Raw genomic sequence first — 17,439 nt, 5'->3', positions numbered from 1 at the left:
TACTAGAAGGAATATCATGGTAGTGAGTATAAAGTCACTCCATATTTAACGCAAAGCACCAACACACCTTAAGCAAAACAATGGTCTGCTTGCATTGGAACACATGATCTCCGGATTGTTTGATAGAAACATGTACCTTAAACGTGCTGATCTTGCAACATATTTGAAGTTTGCTTATGGGCAATTTGAGAACTGTTCATATTAAACAGGGTAAAGACCTTTTTATTTCATTTGAGCTCACTGTGAATTTCTAACTTCCTACTAAATTTCTTTATGTAGTATGGTCTAAGAATTCTTAGACCGTCACTTGACAATGGATTAAGGGATACTGTCAGGTTTGAAAAATTAAAATACTTCCAGATACTGGACCTGCTACTCTTCTTTGTGGCAGGTTACAGAGCGGTAGCCATGTTAATCTGTCTCAGCAAAAACACCAAGGCGTCCTGGTGGCACCAGGACTCCTCCTTGTGGGTTTATAATCACATGTTCCTATATTTAAAAATGCTTCTCTTCCCTACCCTGCTGTGTGAGACCCACAGAGTGAAATGAAGGTAACTGACTACAGAGAAAGCTGTGAAGGGCGCACAATGTAGAAATTCTCTTCCAGTGAATCATTTTACATGTTACTTTCAGCAATAATATATATGATTTTAAGCTATTGTCCTTTTAAGTCCTACACAAAACACAGCAGACCTTACAGTCGCTTTTTGGTTAAACTGTGCCCAACAAATTGGTTTCTTTTGATATCTTGTAAGCAGCAAACTACACTCCAATCTAAGCCATGCCTTGACAAGCTGTTAGAAATCCTCATTCAGGGAGTTTAGGCTCTGAGCCTACAAATGCTTTATGCACATGGTTAATTTCATGTATCCAAGTAGTCCCCTTGAAGTCAATGGGAGAACTCAAGTGCTTAAATGTTAAGCACGCACAGCTGGAGGACAGGAGCTTTACATTTTTTTAAAAAGAACAAATGCGAGATGCAACTCAGATTTTGTTCACTTACAATGCTTTGACGAAGCCAGTATCTCTCTTGCATGCCTGGGTTCCTGCCTTTCAAATAAGATTACATAGGCCTAATGCAGAATGGGGAAAATTAGGTAGCCGGAGCAAAAGATGCCATTTCACTTAACTTCTGCTTTGCTAGAAGACGACTGGCCTGTTGGTGGGACTCAATATTTGAAAATCTTAAACTCCACCACATTTCAGATCACTGAAGTATTCATGCAAAAGGGGAGCTGTTTCTATTTTGGAACAGTCTGCTGTGTATCTTAGGTATTTGTTGGTTTTGGTTCTAAACAGAGCATCTGATCAAACTGGAGCAACAGATCTACCTCCATCTTGTCAAAAGCAAAGTTGTGAAAGACAATGGTTGCCTTTTATACCTGTAAAGGAAAGTCTTGTTTTCTCTTGGTACCTCACTTTTTTAAGTCATCAAATGTTTACCAAAAATAAACCATCAGTAACATGCACATGTCAAAGTTTAAAAAAAAAATCAAAGCTTTATTTAAAGCTGTCATTACAATCTAGTAGCAGGTACACTCTGCTCATCTGGCAAGACTCTTGCATTGCTTTTCTCTCCTGTTTTGCAAGGAGGGGGCTAGTTTCAGTGAATACCTTCTCATGCATAGTTTTACATATGGTATTGCATTAAACCTGTAGGTTTTAACTGCAGCAAGCCCCATGAATTCTAGCGTTAAGTGATGCAATTCTAAGTTTAGTACACAAGCGCTAGGACTTTGAACTAAAGTGCAAAAGACCTAAGTTCAGTTTATTTAAAATGTGCAGTCTTCATTAGGCATATACAAATAAAATGCTAATTAGCTATTGCACTGTAAAATTAATCCATTAGTAATCTGCATTTTGTTTTGCTACCCCTTTACGAGAGCTATATTCTACACATCAGTAAAATAATCTCAAGAGTTGTACATCAGTGGTGGTTAGCATCAAAGTGTTACACCATAGTCAGGTCTACACACAAGTTGTACGGTGCAAACCTAGTATGGAGACAATTATATTGGTTTATTTTAAAAAAAACGCTCACTGTACATAAAAGAAAAATCAGGTCAACTATCATCCAGTGCTAAGAACTTATCAAGTTTAATCAAAGCTGTGTGAACAGTTTTAGAGTAAGACGTTTTAGGGGGCCCAATCTGCCTTCCTTGGTGTTCTCATTCACCTGTGTGAAGTAGGTGTAAAATCACTGATGGAGTAGTGTTTAACCAGCTTTTTCACTTTGGTGTAAACAGTAACTCAAGGTAGTGGAGAATGAGGCCTGCTATTTAATAGTAAAAGCTATGGAATCCTGAAACAGAGCAACTTGCTCCCTAGAACTGCTCCCTCTAATCAAGGCATGCCGATTTTCACAGCTGTTTACAGAGCTACTCTAGATTTTCTTTCAGAGGAGACAACACTTAATTCTAAATATTGTAATAAACTGCTCCAGTGCCTTGCAAACTTTAAGTACTACACACAGTTTTCAGATTGTTAAACTAAAATTGGAAGGCTGACAATTTTTTTAAAAAGCAGATGTTAATTTTTACTTCTATAAAAAAAATTAACAGTGATACAAACACAAGTCCTTCCCCTTTCCACTCTGCTAAACGTACACGTGGGAGGGGAAGAATCTTTCACGTTCTATAGTGGGAGAAAAGCAGCAGAACAGATGCTGCTTACTGACCCAAGGCCCTGATGCTGCAGACATGGATGTGCTTAATTTCATGGGTGTGAGTAATCCCCTCGTCAATTGCATAGAGTTAAATGTGCATAAATCTGCACAGGCTTTTAACTGTGGTTCCTTAATCTGCCTCTGCTGGTAAAGGGAGCATATAAGCATATTTTCAAACTAGGAGCCTAAGGGACGTGATCCATCAGGCCTTCTGCACAAGCAACTCCCAGCAAAGTCTTGCTTTGAAGGACCACAAGCCTGGGCTCCAATTTAAAGCATTTTGCGGGGTTAATCTGTTCAGAAGCCCATGCTATGTCCCTAGTAATTGTTTTTCAAATCCTGCTATCACATTTTGATTTGGGAATATTAAAAAACAGGGTGTGGTTTTTTTTAATGCTGCTTTTGACAAAGATATTCCTGATTATTAAGCAAAAAGACAATTCCCCTCCAATTACCCTGCTGCTAGTTTCAGCTTGCTGTGATTAAGTGTGGTAAATTTTTGCCTTACATACTATAATTCTATTACATGAAACCTTTCCAACCTGTCAAGGTTGCAGGGGGCCAGTGTCGGCTCCTTGAAAAGATGCACTGCTTTATATACTCAATATGCATGCATCACCACATCACGCTACAAGGGGCCCATTGACTGCCCGTTTTGATTTTCTGGAGACAGTTAACAACTGAAGACAAGGGGAGTTTGGCACAGAAATCAGCACTTTCAAGTTTCTCAGTTATCGTTTGTGAGAGTCACTGTTGACAAGGCCAGCCCTGGCTTCGTGCAAAATAAAAGTGTTTTTTCTAATGCTACATTGGTACACAGCATAGTTTCGTTCCATTCAGCGAGCAGCCCCTCCCCCAGTAATTACTAGAAGAATTGGAAGTTTTAGATGTCCCCAAAATATCTTGTTTTGGGGAGCAACAAAACAGTCTTTTAAAAACAGGAATTGTTCTGGGCAGAACTGTTCCACTTCGAACCCTTACGTTCAGATTTCCCCGTTTTCCAGAAGCCCATAGTTTACTTCCAGGTACAAAAACGAACCTGGTTCTTACATCACCCCTTTTAAGAGGCAGGGCTCAGAAAATCAGACCATTCACAGAGGGGTGTAAGGAGAGAGAGGAATTGCTTAGGGTAGTTCAAACACGTACAGCTAGAAGTGAGGGGATCAAAAGGAGAAAAGAAACAAGGCTGAATTACATCCCCAATTCCCAGCTGCGGGGCCTATGCAATAAGGGAAGCTTCAGTGGCCGAATCATTTAAAGCCAGACAGGACAGAGCCCTACACAATGTGCTACGGGGAACAATCCTTGCCCAGCGGGGAGACAGACTGGCCCTCACTGTGGCCTTGGTTGCATTTATATATTGGCACAAAATAAACGATCCGACAAACCCGGCTGCATTTCACTTCTTCTCCATGAAGGGGCTGAAGAGACCCCACTCGAACGCCAGCATGGCCTGAGGGGTCAGCCTCTCTTTGGGCTTCTTGAAGTTATCTTTCTCTGTGCGGAGAGCTCGCAGCACGTCCACCGGATCCGTCTTGCCCGTGAATTTCTGCACTGATTCTTCCCTGCAAGTTCAAGCGACACCCGTTGTGTGCCCCGTACGTAGCAGCAAAGGGAATCAAGACTCAAGGCCAGGTTTGGTTTTCTGGGACTCCGGTGGCCATCTGGAGTCTTGTTTTTAGAGACTCCCTTTGGCTTTACACCAGAGTAACAGAGCAGAATCTGGCTGTAGTCTGTCTCCTCCCACCACCCTCACTGGTGGGGAGCAGGCTGGTGGAGGGGTGGAAGCCAATGGGGAGGGTATCTTCTTCTGTCATATCCCTGTAGAAGGCTGGCTAGGAATGAGTTATCCTGGATGGGGAGCTAGGGGGAGATGAGACCCCCCCCCACCCCATCACGTACCTGATGCTTCTCATACTGGTGGGAAGGCAAAATTCCCCTTCCCCTGTGAGTCACCAAGTGAAAGGTCTGTTGCTGGAAGGCAGGAAAAGCAGCCGCATTCCTCGGCCTGGTGCAGGACGGGGCAATGCTATGGGGCATCTCCGTTCCCGCAGAGCCCGCTGTCCCCTCACACTCAACTGGGCCTGCCAGTGAGGCACTTGGTGCCCAGGGGGCTGTGGGAGGCGCTGAACTCTACTCACGAGACCCGCAGGAAGGGGTTGTAGTGGAACTCCTCCTGCAGAGTGGAGGGCACCGTGGGCAAGTCCTCGTCGTCTCGGAGCTGGGGAGAAACCACAGACTCGTTCAGCATATGGAGACGGTCCCCATCACTGAGCTCATGGAGAATATCAGAGGCAGATGCTTAGAAGCTCCTAGACATGGGGACAAGCACCTTAAACACACAGACCAATTAGAGGGGAAACAAATCTAGCGTTCGCAGAACTCAACGTTCGTTCCAGCCTCCCCCTCCCGCTGGGACTCTCCGCTTCGGAAGGGGAAACACCTACTTTTGCCCAAGCGAGTTTCTTTTTCACAATCTCGTTCTCCGGTTCCACTTTCAAAGCAAACTTGAGGTTCCTCACGGTGTACTCGTGCCCACAGAACACTTTCTGCAAGGCAAACGAGACAATGCACCTTTACGGCCTGCATGTCGCCCTGGGCTTGGTACCTCCCCACCCAGGATAGCACGTCTTGAGACGGCGTCCCAGCGGCGGAGACCCCAGGTGAGCTCCAGGGGACGAGCGTTCCCGCCTGTGGAGGAGCCTGGATGTGGAACTCCCTCAGCCAGAGCCACGGGCTGCTGGTCTTCAGAGTGCACCGCAGAGCTCCGCTGCTTAGCCAAGCAGCTGCTTGACCTTGGGCGGAGATTCTGGAGGGCTCTTCTCTCTAGCGGGCTGGGGCGTCCTACCAAGGGAGGATGCATTTAATGCACGTGGTTTGCCCACTGCAATTAATCCAGGGGGAAGCAGCTGCCTGGGGAGAGCTCTGGGCCTGATTCCCCATAGTCACAGTGTCTAGGAATGATTTGGGGGGAGCTCTCTGGCCCGTGTCATGCAGGAGGTCAGACTAGATTATCACCAGGATCCCTCTGACCTAGGAATCCGACACATGCTGAGGGGACGGTGGGAAGTAGACGCTGGTGGAGCGTTCTGGGCCCAGTCCCCACACTCATGGAGCAGCCACGGCCATTCCGGTCAAAGAGTGGCATTTGGCCAACATGTCAAATGGCAAGAGGCTGGTGCCAGCCAGAGAGAATCCAGGCAGCGCACGTTGCTCAAGAAGATGGAGAAGCACGTTGGCACCAACGTGCTGCGGGCATAAAGCTCTGCCCGGCCTGCTCCGAGACACAGAGAGGGAGATGAAGGGAAATAGGGGAGAGGGCCCGGACACCCCCTGAAATAGGCGCGACACTCACAGTGTCCTTTGGCAAAGCACCCAGGATTTCAGTCAGGTTCCTGTACATCTGCTCGGCCGTCCCTTCAAAGAACTTCCCACAGCCACCAATGAACAAGGTGTCACCTGGGCGGGGAAACACGTCACCTTATTGCGGGGAGGGCAAGGAGCTTCTGCCTGCAGGGCAGGCGGGAAGCCTGTGGCCAGGGGCTGATGCCTGGGGGAAGCCCACCCTGCTGTTGTATCTGTGCCAAGGCTGAACCAGACTTTACTCCCTGGGGTTGGCAGTCAGGCATGTTTTGCTGGTCTAGTGGGCAGGGCACTATTCCTAGCTCTGCCACAGGCTTCCTCTGTGCCCTTGGGCAAGTCACTTAGGCATATAAATACTTAAGAGGATCTGGACCTCTGGGCTTCAGTTCCCCATCCACACAATGGGAATAACAGCTCCGCCCTGCCAGGTCAGGGGCCAGAGAAGGGCCTAGACAGATATCACTTTAAAGGAAAACAAAGCCCATCTTGCTCAGGCTTACCCTTAAAATGAGGCAGTTCCCATGCAGATCGCAGCTAAAGGAGGATGGAATCTGAATGATTCTGGGTGGAATTCTAGTCTAATGATCGGTCCCCCCACATAGCTCACTCAAAGGGATCTCAATCGGAGACTGTCTGAGACTTTTCAGCTCCGGCTGGCTTCTCAAGAAGGTGCTGAATACCTGAAAAGACGGCTGGAGCATCTGGGGAGTTCTCTTCCCACATGAAATAACACACGTGGCCTGACGTATGGCACGGCGTGAACAGGCACCTCACGTTAATATCCCCGAACTGCAGAGACAAAGGGGCAATCCGGGTTGGTATTATCACCACACCTAGGGACCGTAGTCAAGGACCGGGACCGCACTGCTCTAGGCGCTGCATAAACACAGAACAAAGAGATGGTCCCTGCCCCAGAGAGCTTCCAAACCAAGCAATACGGACTTCCCTTCTTCACGACAGGATGCTACAGCAGATCAGCTTACTTCCATCCCAGCCGAGATCTGCTAGCCGACATTTTTCAGAAGTCACCTGCTTACTCTTCGGTACAACTGAAATCACCAGAAAGGCCTGGCTTTGCAACCATTTTAGAAGCAACGCCTCACCGTGGAGAAGAGAAGTATCTTCTTGTTTGGAACAAAGGTGAGTGACTTGGCACATCAGCGTGATGATGACCCCTCCCCAGGAACGTCAGAAGCTTCCTAAAAGCGCGGCAGGTCACCAGTGGCCCTAACCATGGCCCCACTCCCATGCTACCCCTTACCCCCCCAAGGCCCTGCCCACATGCCACCCCTCAGGCCCCACCCCCCACTCACTCCTCTCCATCCCTGCCCTGTCACTTGCCCTTACTACCGATACAAAGTGGGGGGCCATGGCCCCGGCCCCCCTATGTTCTGGCAGCCCTGCCCCTCCCTTACCTCAATAACTAGATGACTCAAGATGGAAATGGGGCAACCAAAAGATAAAATTCTCAAAGACAGACATGCAAGAATATTTTCCATGTTCCCCACCTGCTAATGCCAAAGACGATGCAGGACAACAAGTGACAATTATGCTTAGTATTTATAAGGCATTTTTCCCTCTTCCTGGCATTTCACCAACAGGACAAATAGCAAATTAAGATTCACAACAGGCAGATGTTATCCCTGTGTTACGCGTGGGGAAATTTAGATTGGGGATTGGCAGTTTCTGGCTCACAGGCCTGTGCTCACATCCACCCCAGAGTATATAAAGCCGGCTATGAAGTTCGTCCACAGGATCTATTTGAACAAAGACGGGCTGCAAAATTTCTAGCACTGTGTTGACTGGCAGTGTTCAGATCTAGGATTTGGTTCAATGCGTTCTAAAGAAAAGGGTCATTTGTAAAATTCAGATGCACATTTGGATTTCAAAGAGTCCCCGAGCAGAGGCGATCTATCACATGTGGATTTATAACCTTGGGAAAATGCTACCATCTACTGGCTATTTGTTCCACATGAGAATCTGCCACAGAGAAACCTGGCAGCAGTAAACCAGGGAAGGTTATTGAAGCTGGATCCTAGCACCGACCCCCGCGCGGCGATCCCATAGATTCCCACGCACGCTAAAGCAGAGACAGACCGAAATGAATTAGTAGTTGGAGCAACTGACAGGCAGCAGCTTTCTCGCGCTTCCCCCCTCTCCCCTGGTCACAGCAGTGGGTTACACAGCAGGAAAAACCAAAGACAGTAAGAGTGTGTGTAGTGGGAGCATGGACCGAATCCTTCCTTCGGTTACGCCCCTACAATCTCATGCACATTCATCCCCAGGCAAGCAAAGGACTCTCTCGCTCTGGTCCCCGTTCTCACATTGACTCCCTGTGGGTCTTTGGGCACATCACTTCCCAGCTCTGTCCTTCGCCATCACCCTCAGTAAAACAGGGATCCTGACATCGACCTCCCTGCCAGGGCTCAGGAGGTGTCATTCAATCGTGTGTAAAGAGCTTTGAGATCCTGAGGGGGGCGCTAAGTGAGACAAGAGGAACAACAATGTTAATAATAAACCTCCAGTCTCGTACCTTTAACTCCTCGTTGTGAGTCACCTTGTGTGTCAAGGCTCCAATCCGCTCATCTGCTCCATACACCTGCAGCTCTGGATACACCTTGGCCAGTTCTTCATTTCCTCGGGCGTGGTCCCTTCACAGACAGGGAGTGAGATTAGCGTCTCCACGATACACTTGGCATTTACTGATACCCCAGAGGAAGGGGGAGGGCTAAAACGAGTCTCAGGCTCCTGCATCAACGTAACCCTAGCGTTACAGTACTGCGGGGACAGCCCTGGTGTGTGCTGTGACACGAAAAATACCGCCACTCAAGATTTCAGAGCATGGAAAAGGGCCACCTGACATTCTGGAACAGGACACAATTTATCCATATGTGAGCACAGCAGCCCAATAGACCTGTTCTGCATTCAGGACCCAATCCTGGGGAGCACGGAGAGCACTCTGCTTCCACCTCACAGGATCGGGTCCCTTGATATCTCTCAGATCACAGAGTGTTGCTGTCATGTCATGAGCAGGGATTTCTGCATAGATCTCCCCCCAAGCCTCATGCACTCTGATGAGAGCATACTATGAACATAAGAACGGCCATACTGGCTCAGACCAAAAGTCCATCTATCTAGCCCAGTGTCTCGTCTCCCGACATTGGCCAATGCCTGGTGCTTCACAGGGAATGAACAGAACAGGGCAATTATCAAATGATCCATCCCATTGTCCAGTCCTAGCTTTTGGCAGTTAAGAGGTTTAGGGCACCCGGAGTATGGGGTTGTGTCCCTGACCATCTTGGCTAATAGCCATTGACAGACCTATCCCTCACAATACAAGTTGACTGTGTGTTGTGTAAAGAAGTACTTCACCGAGTGTGTTTTAAACCTGCTGCCTGTTAACTTCATCGGGTGACCTCTAGTCCTCTAGTCTGGTTTAACTTGGATTTAAACTTGAAGAGTGGTCAGTTTGGATGAGCTATTACCAGCAGGAGAGTGAGTTTGTGTGTGTATGGGGGTGGGGGGGATGTGAGAAAACCTGGATTTGTGCAGGAAATAGCCCAACTTGATTGTCATGCACATTGTGTAAAGAGTTGTCACTTTGGATGGGCTATCACCAGCAGGAGAGTGAATTTGTGTGTGGGGGTGGAGGGTGAGAAAACCTGGATTTGTGCTGGAAATGGCCCACCTGATGATCACTTTAGATAAGCTATTACCAGCAGGACAGTGGGGTGGGAGGAGGTATTGGTTCATATTCTCTCTGTATATATAAAGTCTGCTGCAGTTTCCACGATATGCATCTGATGAAGTGAGCTGTAGCTCACGAAAGCTTATGCTCTAATAAATTGGTTAGTCTCTAAGGTGCCACAAGTACTCCTTTTCTTTTTGCGAATACAGACTAACACGGCTGTTACTCTGAAATCTAGTCCTTGTGTTACGCAAAGGGGTAAATAACACATCCTTAGTCACTTTCTCCCATCATTCGCGATTTTATAGACCTCTAGCATATCCCCCCCCTTAGGCATCTCTTTTCTAAGATGAACAGTTCCAGGCTTTTTAATCTCTCCTCCTATGGAAGCTGTTCCATCCCCCTAATCGTATTTCTTGCCCTTCTCTGCACCTTTTCCATTTCTAACATACAGTACTGTACCCCTTTCCTCTCCACAGCACTTACCAATGGTGATGGGTGGTAAGAATTGCTTTAAGTGCAACGCCTTCTTTTCTGACAATTTCTAGTAACTAAAATGGGGGGGAAAAAGAGTCATGTCAAAGAGCATAGATTTTAATAAGATCCTGTGTCGGAAAGTTAATCATTAAAGACCCTAAAGACAATCTTGAAAGCCTTGCTGCTTCCTGAAACACGACTCTGCAAAACTAGCATCCTGCAGGGTCTCCCAGTGACTTCAGATTATGTGTGAACAGATCACATTTGAGGAGGCAGTGATTCTAACTACCAGCCCTGAAAATTCACCCTGCGATCAGCATAATACTTGGCGCTGGAAAGGCAGCGTAAAAAACAGCTGGCACACAAAAAGCCACAGGTACAAGAAACAAGGCGCAGCCTCTTGGGATGGTTTTTCATGCAACATAGTATTAAATGTTGTCAAATGCGATTTCATTTATAAATCAGAACCCAGCATCAGTGAGAGAGTTAAGTGATGGATATTTTGGTTAGAAGAAAGAGGTAACCAGAACAGTGGGTCTCTGCCTGGCAGTTTAAACGTGAGCAAATAATACTACACACAGCTCCTGACCGCCCCTCTCCTGGGAATCAAAAGAAGTGCTTAGTACATCATGTATCTTCCTAACACTGTGAGCTTCCATAAACTCTTTCAAGATGTCTTATCACAAATGTCACAAACTCAGCCCGTTTCTGGTAGGATCTTTAAGCATGATGCCTTCGGGAGCTCCCTAGAACACTGGGGGAATCCACTCTGTGATCACAGACAGATCAGATCGGGGTAACTCACACTACACCACTGGAAATCCAACTGCAAATACGCCCCTAATTCGAATCCCCCTCCCAAATATTCGCAGCATTGATATTGACAGGGATTCCTACCAATCGGGAGATTGTGATATTGGCTTCCACTTGTGCAACAGCGCTTTTTGGCCCAATTTGCATAAGCGTGTGCACAAAACTGTATGCATGTCATTTGCACATGCAATCACCACAACTGCACATGCACTCACAGCACCTCCAGGTACAAATTATGTGCATGCCTTTCACATCTTTTCATATCAATATGAAAGTCTGGCCTTGGGCATTTGCATCATTTTGGTCTGATTAAGGGTCAAACTGTGATCAGAAATGATACTGGGCACAAGAAGGGTGCAAAGGGCAACCCACCTGCAGGAGAGAAAGGGCTGCCCAGAGGCAGCCATGCTATCAGCATGACCACTCCCAAGGGGACGAGAAGGTGAAGCATAGCCCCACTGTCTCCCACCCCAGCCGGCCAGCCCTGGAGAGGAATGCACCCTGCACCCCTTTTAGGGATATAGCAGCAGCCATACTCCCCCATGCTCCTGGAGGCATCATGCTTCCAGAGCCTATCGGAAATGGAGACAGATCCTCTCTCCCCGACGGGCCCCCTGCCCAGCCAGTGACTGTATTTGATGGCCAGGTTGGCAGTGGATGAATTCTGTCAGATACAAGCTGTGTTGCTATGAGAGATGCTTTTTCCACGCTGCTAAGCCCAGTAGCTCCAACCTGCTGCACCATGATTGGCTCAGCTGCCAGTCTCAAGGCCAGCTAAAGCAGGGAGAGTTGAGCGCAAGACTAAACACCTAGCCTCATAACAAAAAACCCCAAAATTCTTCACTGGTTATAGAAACAGAGCCAGGCTGCCATTCTGGTGAAAAGGAACACTACCAACCCCCTGTGCTGCATGAAGCCTCCTGGTGGAAGGCAGTCTCTGGAAGCCAGGGCCCCAGGAAGTTTGATGCTGTTAGCAAGAAAAGACTTCAGAGTTGGCTAGTGGAATGCAATCGCACAGATCATGAGGGAGATGGACAACTATAGACTTGAAATCCTGGGCATCGGTGAGAGGGGAGTGTTAGGTGTGGATAAGAAGTACTTCGAGCAAGAGGACACCACCACACAGGGAGCAGCGCCCCATACAACAGATTCTGTGGGGGAAAAAGTCATTCATCAACTGCAATCAATGAACCAATGCAACGTAGATGCCGAACTCCAAACCAGAGGCCTAAAGATGTCAATCAGTGCTCTGCTCCAACAGAGGAGCACAGCGATGACGACAAGGAGGACTTCTATAATTGCCTCTGAAGTGTGATTGACAGACTACCTAAACGCGACTTACTCCTTGTCTTGGGCAACTTTAATGCTGGAGTAGAATGTGATAACCAAGGAATGGAAAGAGCAACAGGGAAGCATGAGCTGGGAACCATCACCCAAAATGGCAAGAGACTCATTGAATTGTGTTTGGTCACCAACCTAGTTCTTGCAAGTAGCCTGGTCCCTCACAAAGACACGTGGAATTTGTCAGATGGCAAAACGAAAAAGCAGATCGACCACAACTGCATTCGCCGAAGATGCAGGTAATCTGTCCAAGATCTAAGGGAATACTGAACAGCAGATGTTCACAGCAACCACAATCTTTGCATTGCTAAACCGAAATTAAAACAAGAGGAAGATCAACTTTAAACAGAAAGTGGTAAAGAAAATCGACAGTACAAAACTGAAACCAGAGAGTCCTGTGAGAAATTCCAGCGTGAACTAAGGAACAGATTGCAGGCACTGACAGAGGTAGAGAAAGGTGACACAGAATGGGCCTGAAGAAAAAGGGCAGCACTCAGAGACAATGTGAATCAAGCTGTACCAGTCACAGTCAAATATCAACACAGACAGAGCAAGAACTGGATAGGCCAAGAGACGTGGCGTCTCAGCAAGGAAAGAAAAATTACCAAAGGAAAACTCCTGAATTCTAAGACCAACAAACTATTGGAAAATGTACAGGAGGAGTACAAGAAAGCAGACAAAGCAGTGAAAAGCAGCTCAATGAAAGATAAACGGAGATATGTTGAAGACTGAGCAGCAGAAGCTGCTGCTAGCATAGGAAACCACAGAGCCACTTACCAAGTGACTAAAACCCTGTGTGGAAACTTCAAAACAGGACATGGGCCAATAAAAAGCAAAGAGAGAAGAAAGAAAGATCACAACTGAGGTAGAACTGAAAAGCAGATAGGCAAAGCATTTCAAAGAAATCCTCAATAGACCCAGCTCCACTTCAGCATCTGATGTTGGTGAAATACATGGACCTGATCAACTTGACTAACATCGGTCACTAGAGAAATATCAGAAGTGAAGGCTGCAATCAAAAAGCTGAAAAGTAACAAAGCAGCAAGAGATGATCCAATTCCAGCAGAAATGCTAAACGTGGTTGATACCATAATCTTAACGAAACGGACAGAGCTGTTCAACCAAGTTCGGGGAAAAAAGACCCCTCCTGACCAGTGGAAACATGGAATCATTGTCAGAATACCCAAAAAGGGTTGATCTTACTGACTGTAGCAACTGGAGAGGAGTTGTAGGGAAAGCCTTCTGCCGTGATACTACACAGGATGAAAGGCAGTTGATACAAAGATTAGGGAAGGCCAGGCTGGATTCAAGCCCAAGAGATCCTGTGTGGATCAGATGTTCACACTAAGGTCCATCATAGAAGAATGTGTAGAATGGCAATCTCCCCTCTTGGTCAATTGCATTGATTTTTCAAAAGTCTGCACAAGACCGTGGAATATTCCTCAGTCCTACGGCATCCCAGCTGAAGTTATCAAGATCATCAAGGAAGTTCTGTGTAAGGGTGAACACCCAGAAAACAGAGCGCTTTAATATGGACACTGGCGTGAAACAGGGCTGCATTTTATCTCCACTGTTCTTTAGCACTGCCATAGACTGGATAACGAAGAAGTGTTTTAGCAACACAAACATCAGTATAGGATGGGTAGATGGCAAATGCCTAGAAGACCCAGGCTTTGCTGATGATATTGCGCTACTAAGTGACACCCTGGAAAAGTTACAAACAAAGACAGACAACTCAGCAACAACAGCATGCCAAGTAGGGCTCAAAATTAGTTATGCTAAAACAAACATCCTTGAAACCAAGACGTCAAGCAGTAACATCACATTAGAAGGCAAAAATATCAAGAAAGAACAACAGTTCACCTACCTGGGCAGCACCATTTTAGCCAACGGAGACCCCAAGAAAGAAGTGACACCAAGGGATAGGAAAGGCATCCACAGCATTTACAAAACTCATCAACGTATGGAATCAAGGCTACACAGCACCAGAACAAAACTGAGAATTTTCAATTCAGACGCAATCTCGGTGCTAAGATATGGCTGCAAGAACTGGAGATCTACTAAAAAGTCAGACAGAAAATGAGACACCATTGAAAATAAGTGCCTATGAAAGATTCTGGGCACTGGCTGGAGAGAGCATCACCAATGAAGAGATCTGAGAATTCACCAACCCACAGCTCGTTTCTGCCATACATAGGGCATGTACTTCGGATGCACACGGCTACCTGCATGTAGCAGTCCAGTGGAAACGAACTCGTGGGAGGAAACAAGGACGCCCAAGAGAAACCTTAAGAACCCCCATTACCAGGGAGGGCACAACTGTCTATCTCAACACCATAGAGCAAATGGAAGCAGGAGCAAATGACAGAGAGGAATAGAGAAGACTGGTTTCCACCCTGTGTGCTCACACGGGATGTAATAATGTCCTAATAAAGCCCAGGGCTTTAGAGGCGGTTTTTTTAAATCGACATAAAATACAGTTTTAGTACCATATTCTTAAGGCTGCTCCAGATCAGGCCTTAAGCTATTAATTAATTGTTTGAATCAGCAAAGCAACAGTCACTAACAGTCAGATTTCCCTTGGTACTTACAGTATTTATCCCTTTAGTGTAAGGAACGCAGCACACAATGTGGAGATATATCAGAGACTCAGACTCTCCAATGAACTCGGCCTGGGTGGAACTCTGTACTACTGGGGTTCTGCACTGGAACAAGGATCAGCCCATCTGGAGCTCAATGCAGGATGGAGGCTTCTGTTATCAGAGGGTACATCTGCACAGCTATAAAAGACCCGTGGCACAGCTGCCCTGACTCAGCTGACTTGGGCTAGCAGGGCTCTGGCTGCGGGGCTAAAAAGGGCAATGTAGATGTCCAGACGTGGCTTGGAGCCCAGGCTCGGAGACCCCACAAAGCGGGAGGGTCCCAGAGCCCGGGCTCCAGCCTGAGCCCAAACACCTACATTGCAATTTTAGTTCCACAGGCCAATTGACCCAGGCTCTGGCACTTGGTGCCACAGGTTTTTTTATTGCCATGTCAATGTACCCTAAGACAACAGGCAAGTGCTTAAGAATGGATCCCCATCATTTCCATCTGACCATTAATGCTGCTTGTTTGTTTTTGTGCCTCAAAAGCTCAAAAATCACAAGTCAGGCCTCTAAAATCAGGAGGTTATTTTTAAAAACTCTGATCATGTTTAAGCCAATTAAATAATTTTAATAAAATAATTAACAAACAAATAATAATTTAAAAACTAATTTGGGTTTTATCTCTTTGCCTTCTGGTTTGTGAGACTTGAGGATCAGATTTTCAGGCTCTTCCCCAAACCATGAAGAGGACTAGAAACTTTCATTTAAAAAACAATTAAGCTGAGATTCTCACAGAACGATAGGACTTTAGCAGCATCACTCCAAAAACGTAGTATTGCCAGGCCCATGATAAAAATCACCAGAGTTGGCAACACTGCATTTTGGATAATGAAACAACCCAGGCCAGTTTCACCTTTGTTTCTAGTCAGTTTCATTTTCCATCCTCTCCACTAGCACAAGACAGTTCTTGTGTTTGGGTGTCCAGCACTGCAGGGCAAAGTGTGAATCAAGAAAAACAAAACAAAAACATTTTTACTTCAATTTTTAAAAAAACGTTTAAGGCTCTTCTGTTTGTTTTAGGCTGTATAACATCTTTTTTGACCTTTCCCCCTAAAACAATGTACATTTTGGGCCTAAGCCATAGTCAAGTGTCATTTTACAACACACAGTTGCAATCCCAGGGTCCATCCTACAGACCCACACTGAGTAACTTTTAAATCCTGCAAACAGAGAAGCATTTACAAGATTGGGCCTCATTTGTACAGCACCTGGCACAACAGGACCCATTGGGACTGGGAACTTCAGGCACCATCACAATACACAGGTTTAATAAATACAATGGCTTCTTGTTTTTCCTGATTGTAACTTTTCACTGAGCTCAGACCTGCTGCAGGCATCCACCCTGGACTAACTAACCCCATAGCCCGTATTTGATAGGTCCCTATGTGCTCTTAGTGGAAGCCAAGCTAACCCAATGCTCTAGATTCCTTCCTGTGGTGTCTACAAACAAGCCAGCCTGCTCTGAATAAATGTCCTGAACCAGGACCAGATGTCCCTCAACTTCAAGGCTTTAAGTAGCAAAATTCCTAGTTACCCTCTTGGGAACAGCCGCATCCACTGCAACAGCTTCCTTGGTATTTTCCTCAATGACCAAGTACATGTAGTTATCTTCCAAGACTGAAATAACTTTGACCTTCATAGTCCCAGGGTTGTGAAGCTCCCCCTGAGCTGTAAGGGCAATTCCATTATTTTAGAACTATCCCACACAAATCACAAGAAATAATCTTCCCAGAACACACCGTGGGGGAATTAATGAGACACACGGAAGCCCCCAGCCCACGCGCAAAGCATCCTCCAGCCCCGGGTGAACCCCCCGCACCCAGGTGCCCATCACCCCCCGCCAATGTGGAAAAAGCCCACACGCGGTGTGAAAATCCCCGCACGCCGATCACCTCCTCCACCCCGGTGCAAATTAATCAGCTGTCTGCTAGTGTCACCCCCCCCATGCCCTCGTGCACCCCCTTTCACACGCGTGTGCAACAACCCCCGTGCACACCCAGCCCGGCTCGCGGGTGATCGCGGCAGCCCCGGGGTTCGGTACCTGCTTCCGCGGGGACCGGGCAGGCTGCGGGGACCGGGAGGCCCCGGCCGGCGGATCGGAGCGTAGCCCTGTCACTGTGCGCCAGGGCCCGCCCCCAGGGCCCGGAGCCAGCCGCCTCCATCCCCGGCCCCCGCCGGGGCCCGCCTCCCGGCTCTCCCCAGCAGCTGCGCTCAGCCCCGGGCGGCCGCCGCCCGTTCTCCTGCGCTGCCCCGGGACAATCTGCGCGACCCCAGCAGCGGCTGCCCGCTTCTGGGGCTGCGGGCGCTGGGTGTGCGACCGTGCAGGGGTCGTGCAAGGCCAGCTGCTGCGGGGGGAAAGGGGGCGCAATCCCCCCCCGCTTAACCCTCCTCTTCCTCTCTCGACCCCCCCGTCCCCTGCCCAGCAGCCCAAAACACCTGGCCCAGGA

General features: G+C 47.4%; 1 protein-coding gene across 2 annotated transcripts; it reads right to left on the bottom strand.

Annotated features, from left to right (window-relative positions):
* Window positions 1–1,473: 1,473 nt before the first annotated feature.
* Window positions 1,474–17,124, bottom strand: LOC311527912 (hydroxyacylglutathione hydrolase-like protein). 2 transcript variants are annotated; one of them, XM_084642356.1, is made up of 9 exons: window positions 17,034–17,124; window positions 16,527–16,660; window positions 10,203–10,267; window positions 8,562–8,679; window positions 6,709–6,817; window positions 6,021–6,124; window positions 5,113–5,214; window positions 4,807–4,886; window positions 1,474–4,230 (listed from the first exon to the last, which is right to left on the bottom strand). In XM_084642356.1, exons 2-9 carry the CDS (start codon window positions 16,629–16,631, stop codon window positions 4,065–4,067), a joined length of 849 nt encoding a protein of 282 aa, XP_084498482.1. In that variant the 5' UTR covers window positions 16,632–16,660; window positions 17,034–17,124; the 3' UTR covers window positions 1,474–4,064. The 2 variants fall into 2 exon arrangements, with proteins under 2 accessions (XP_084498482.1, XP_084498483.1); XM_084642357.1 differs by lacking the exons at window positions 10,203–10,267; window positions 17,034–17,124.
* Between the last annotated feature and the right edge of the window lie 315 nt (window positions 17,125–17,439).

The sequence above is a fragment of the Lepidochelys olivacea genome (assembly GCF_965140295.1).
Source record: "Lepidochelys olivacea isolate rLepOli2 genome assembly, chromosome: 10".
Taxonomy (NCBI): domain Eukaryota; kingdom Metazoa; phylum Chordata; order Testudines; family Cheloniidae; genus Lepidochelys; species Lepidochelys olivacea.
This window is presented reverse-complemented; position numbering and strand designations above follow the sequence as displayed.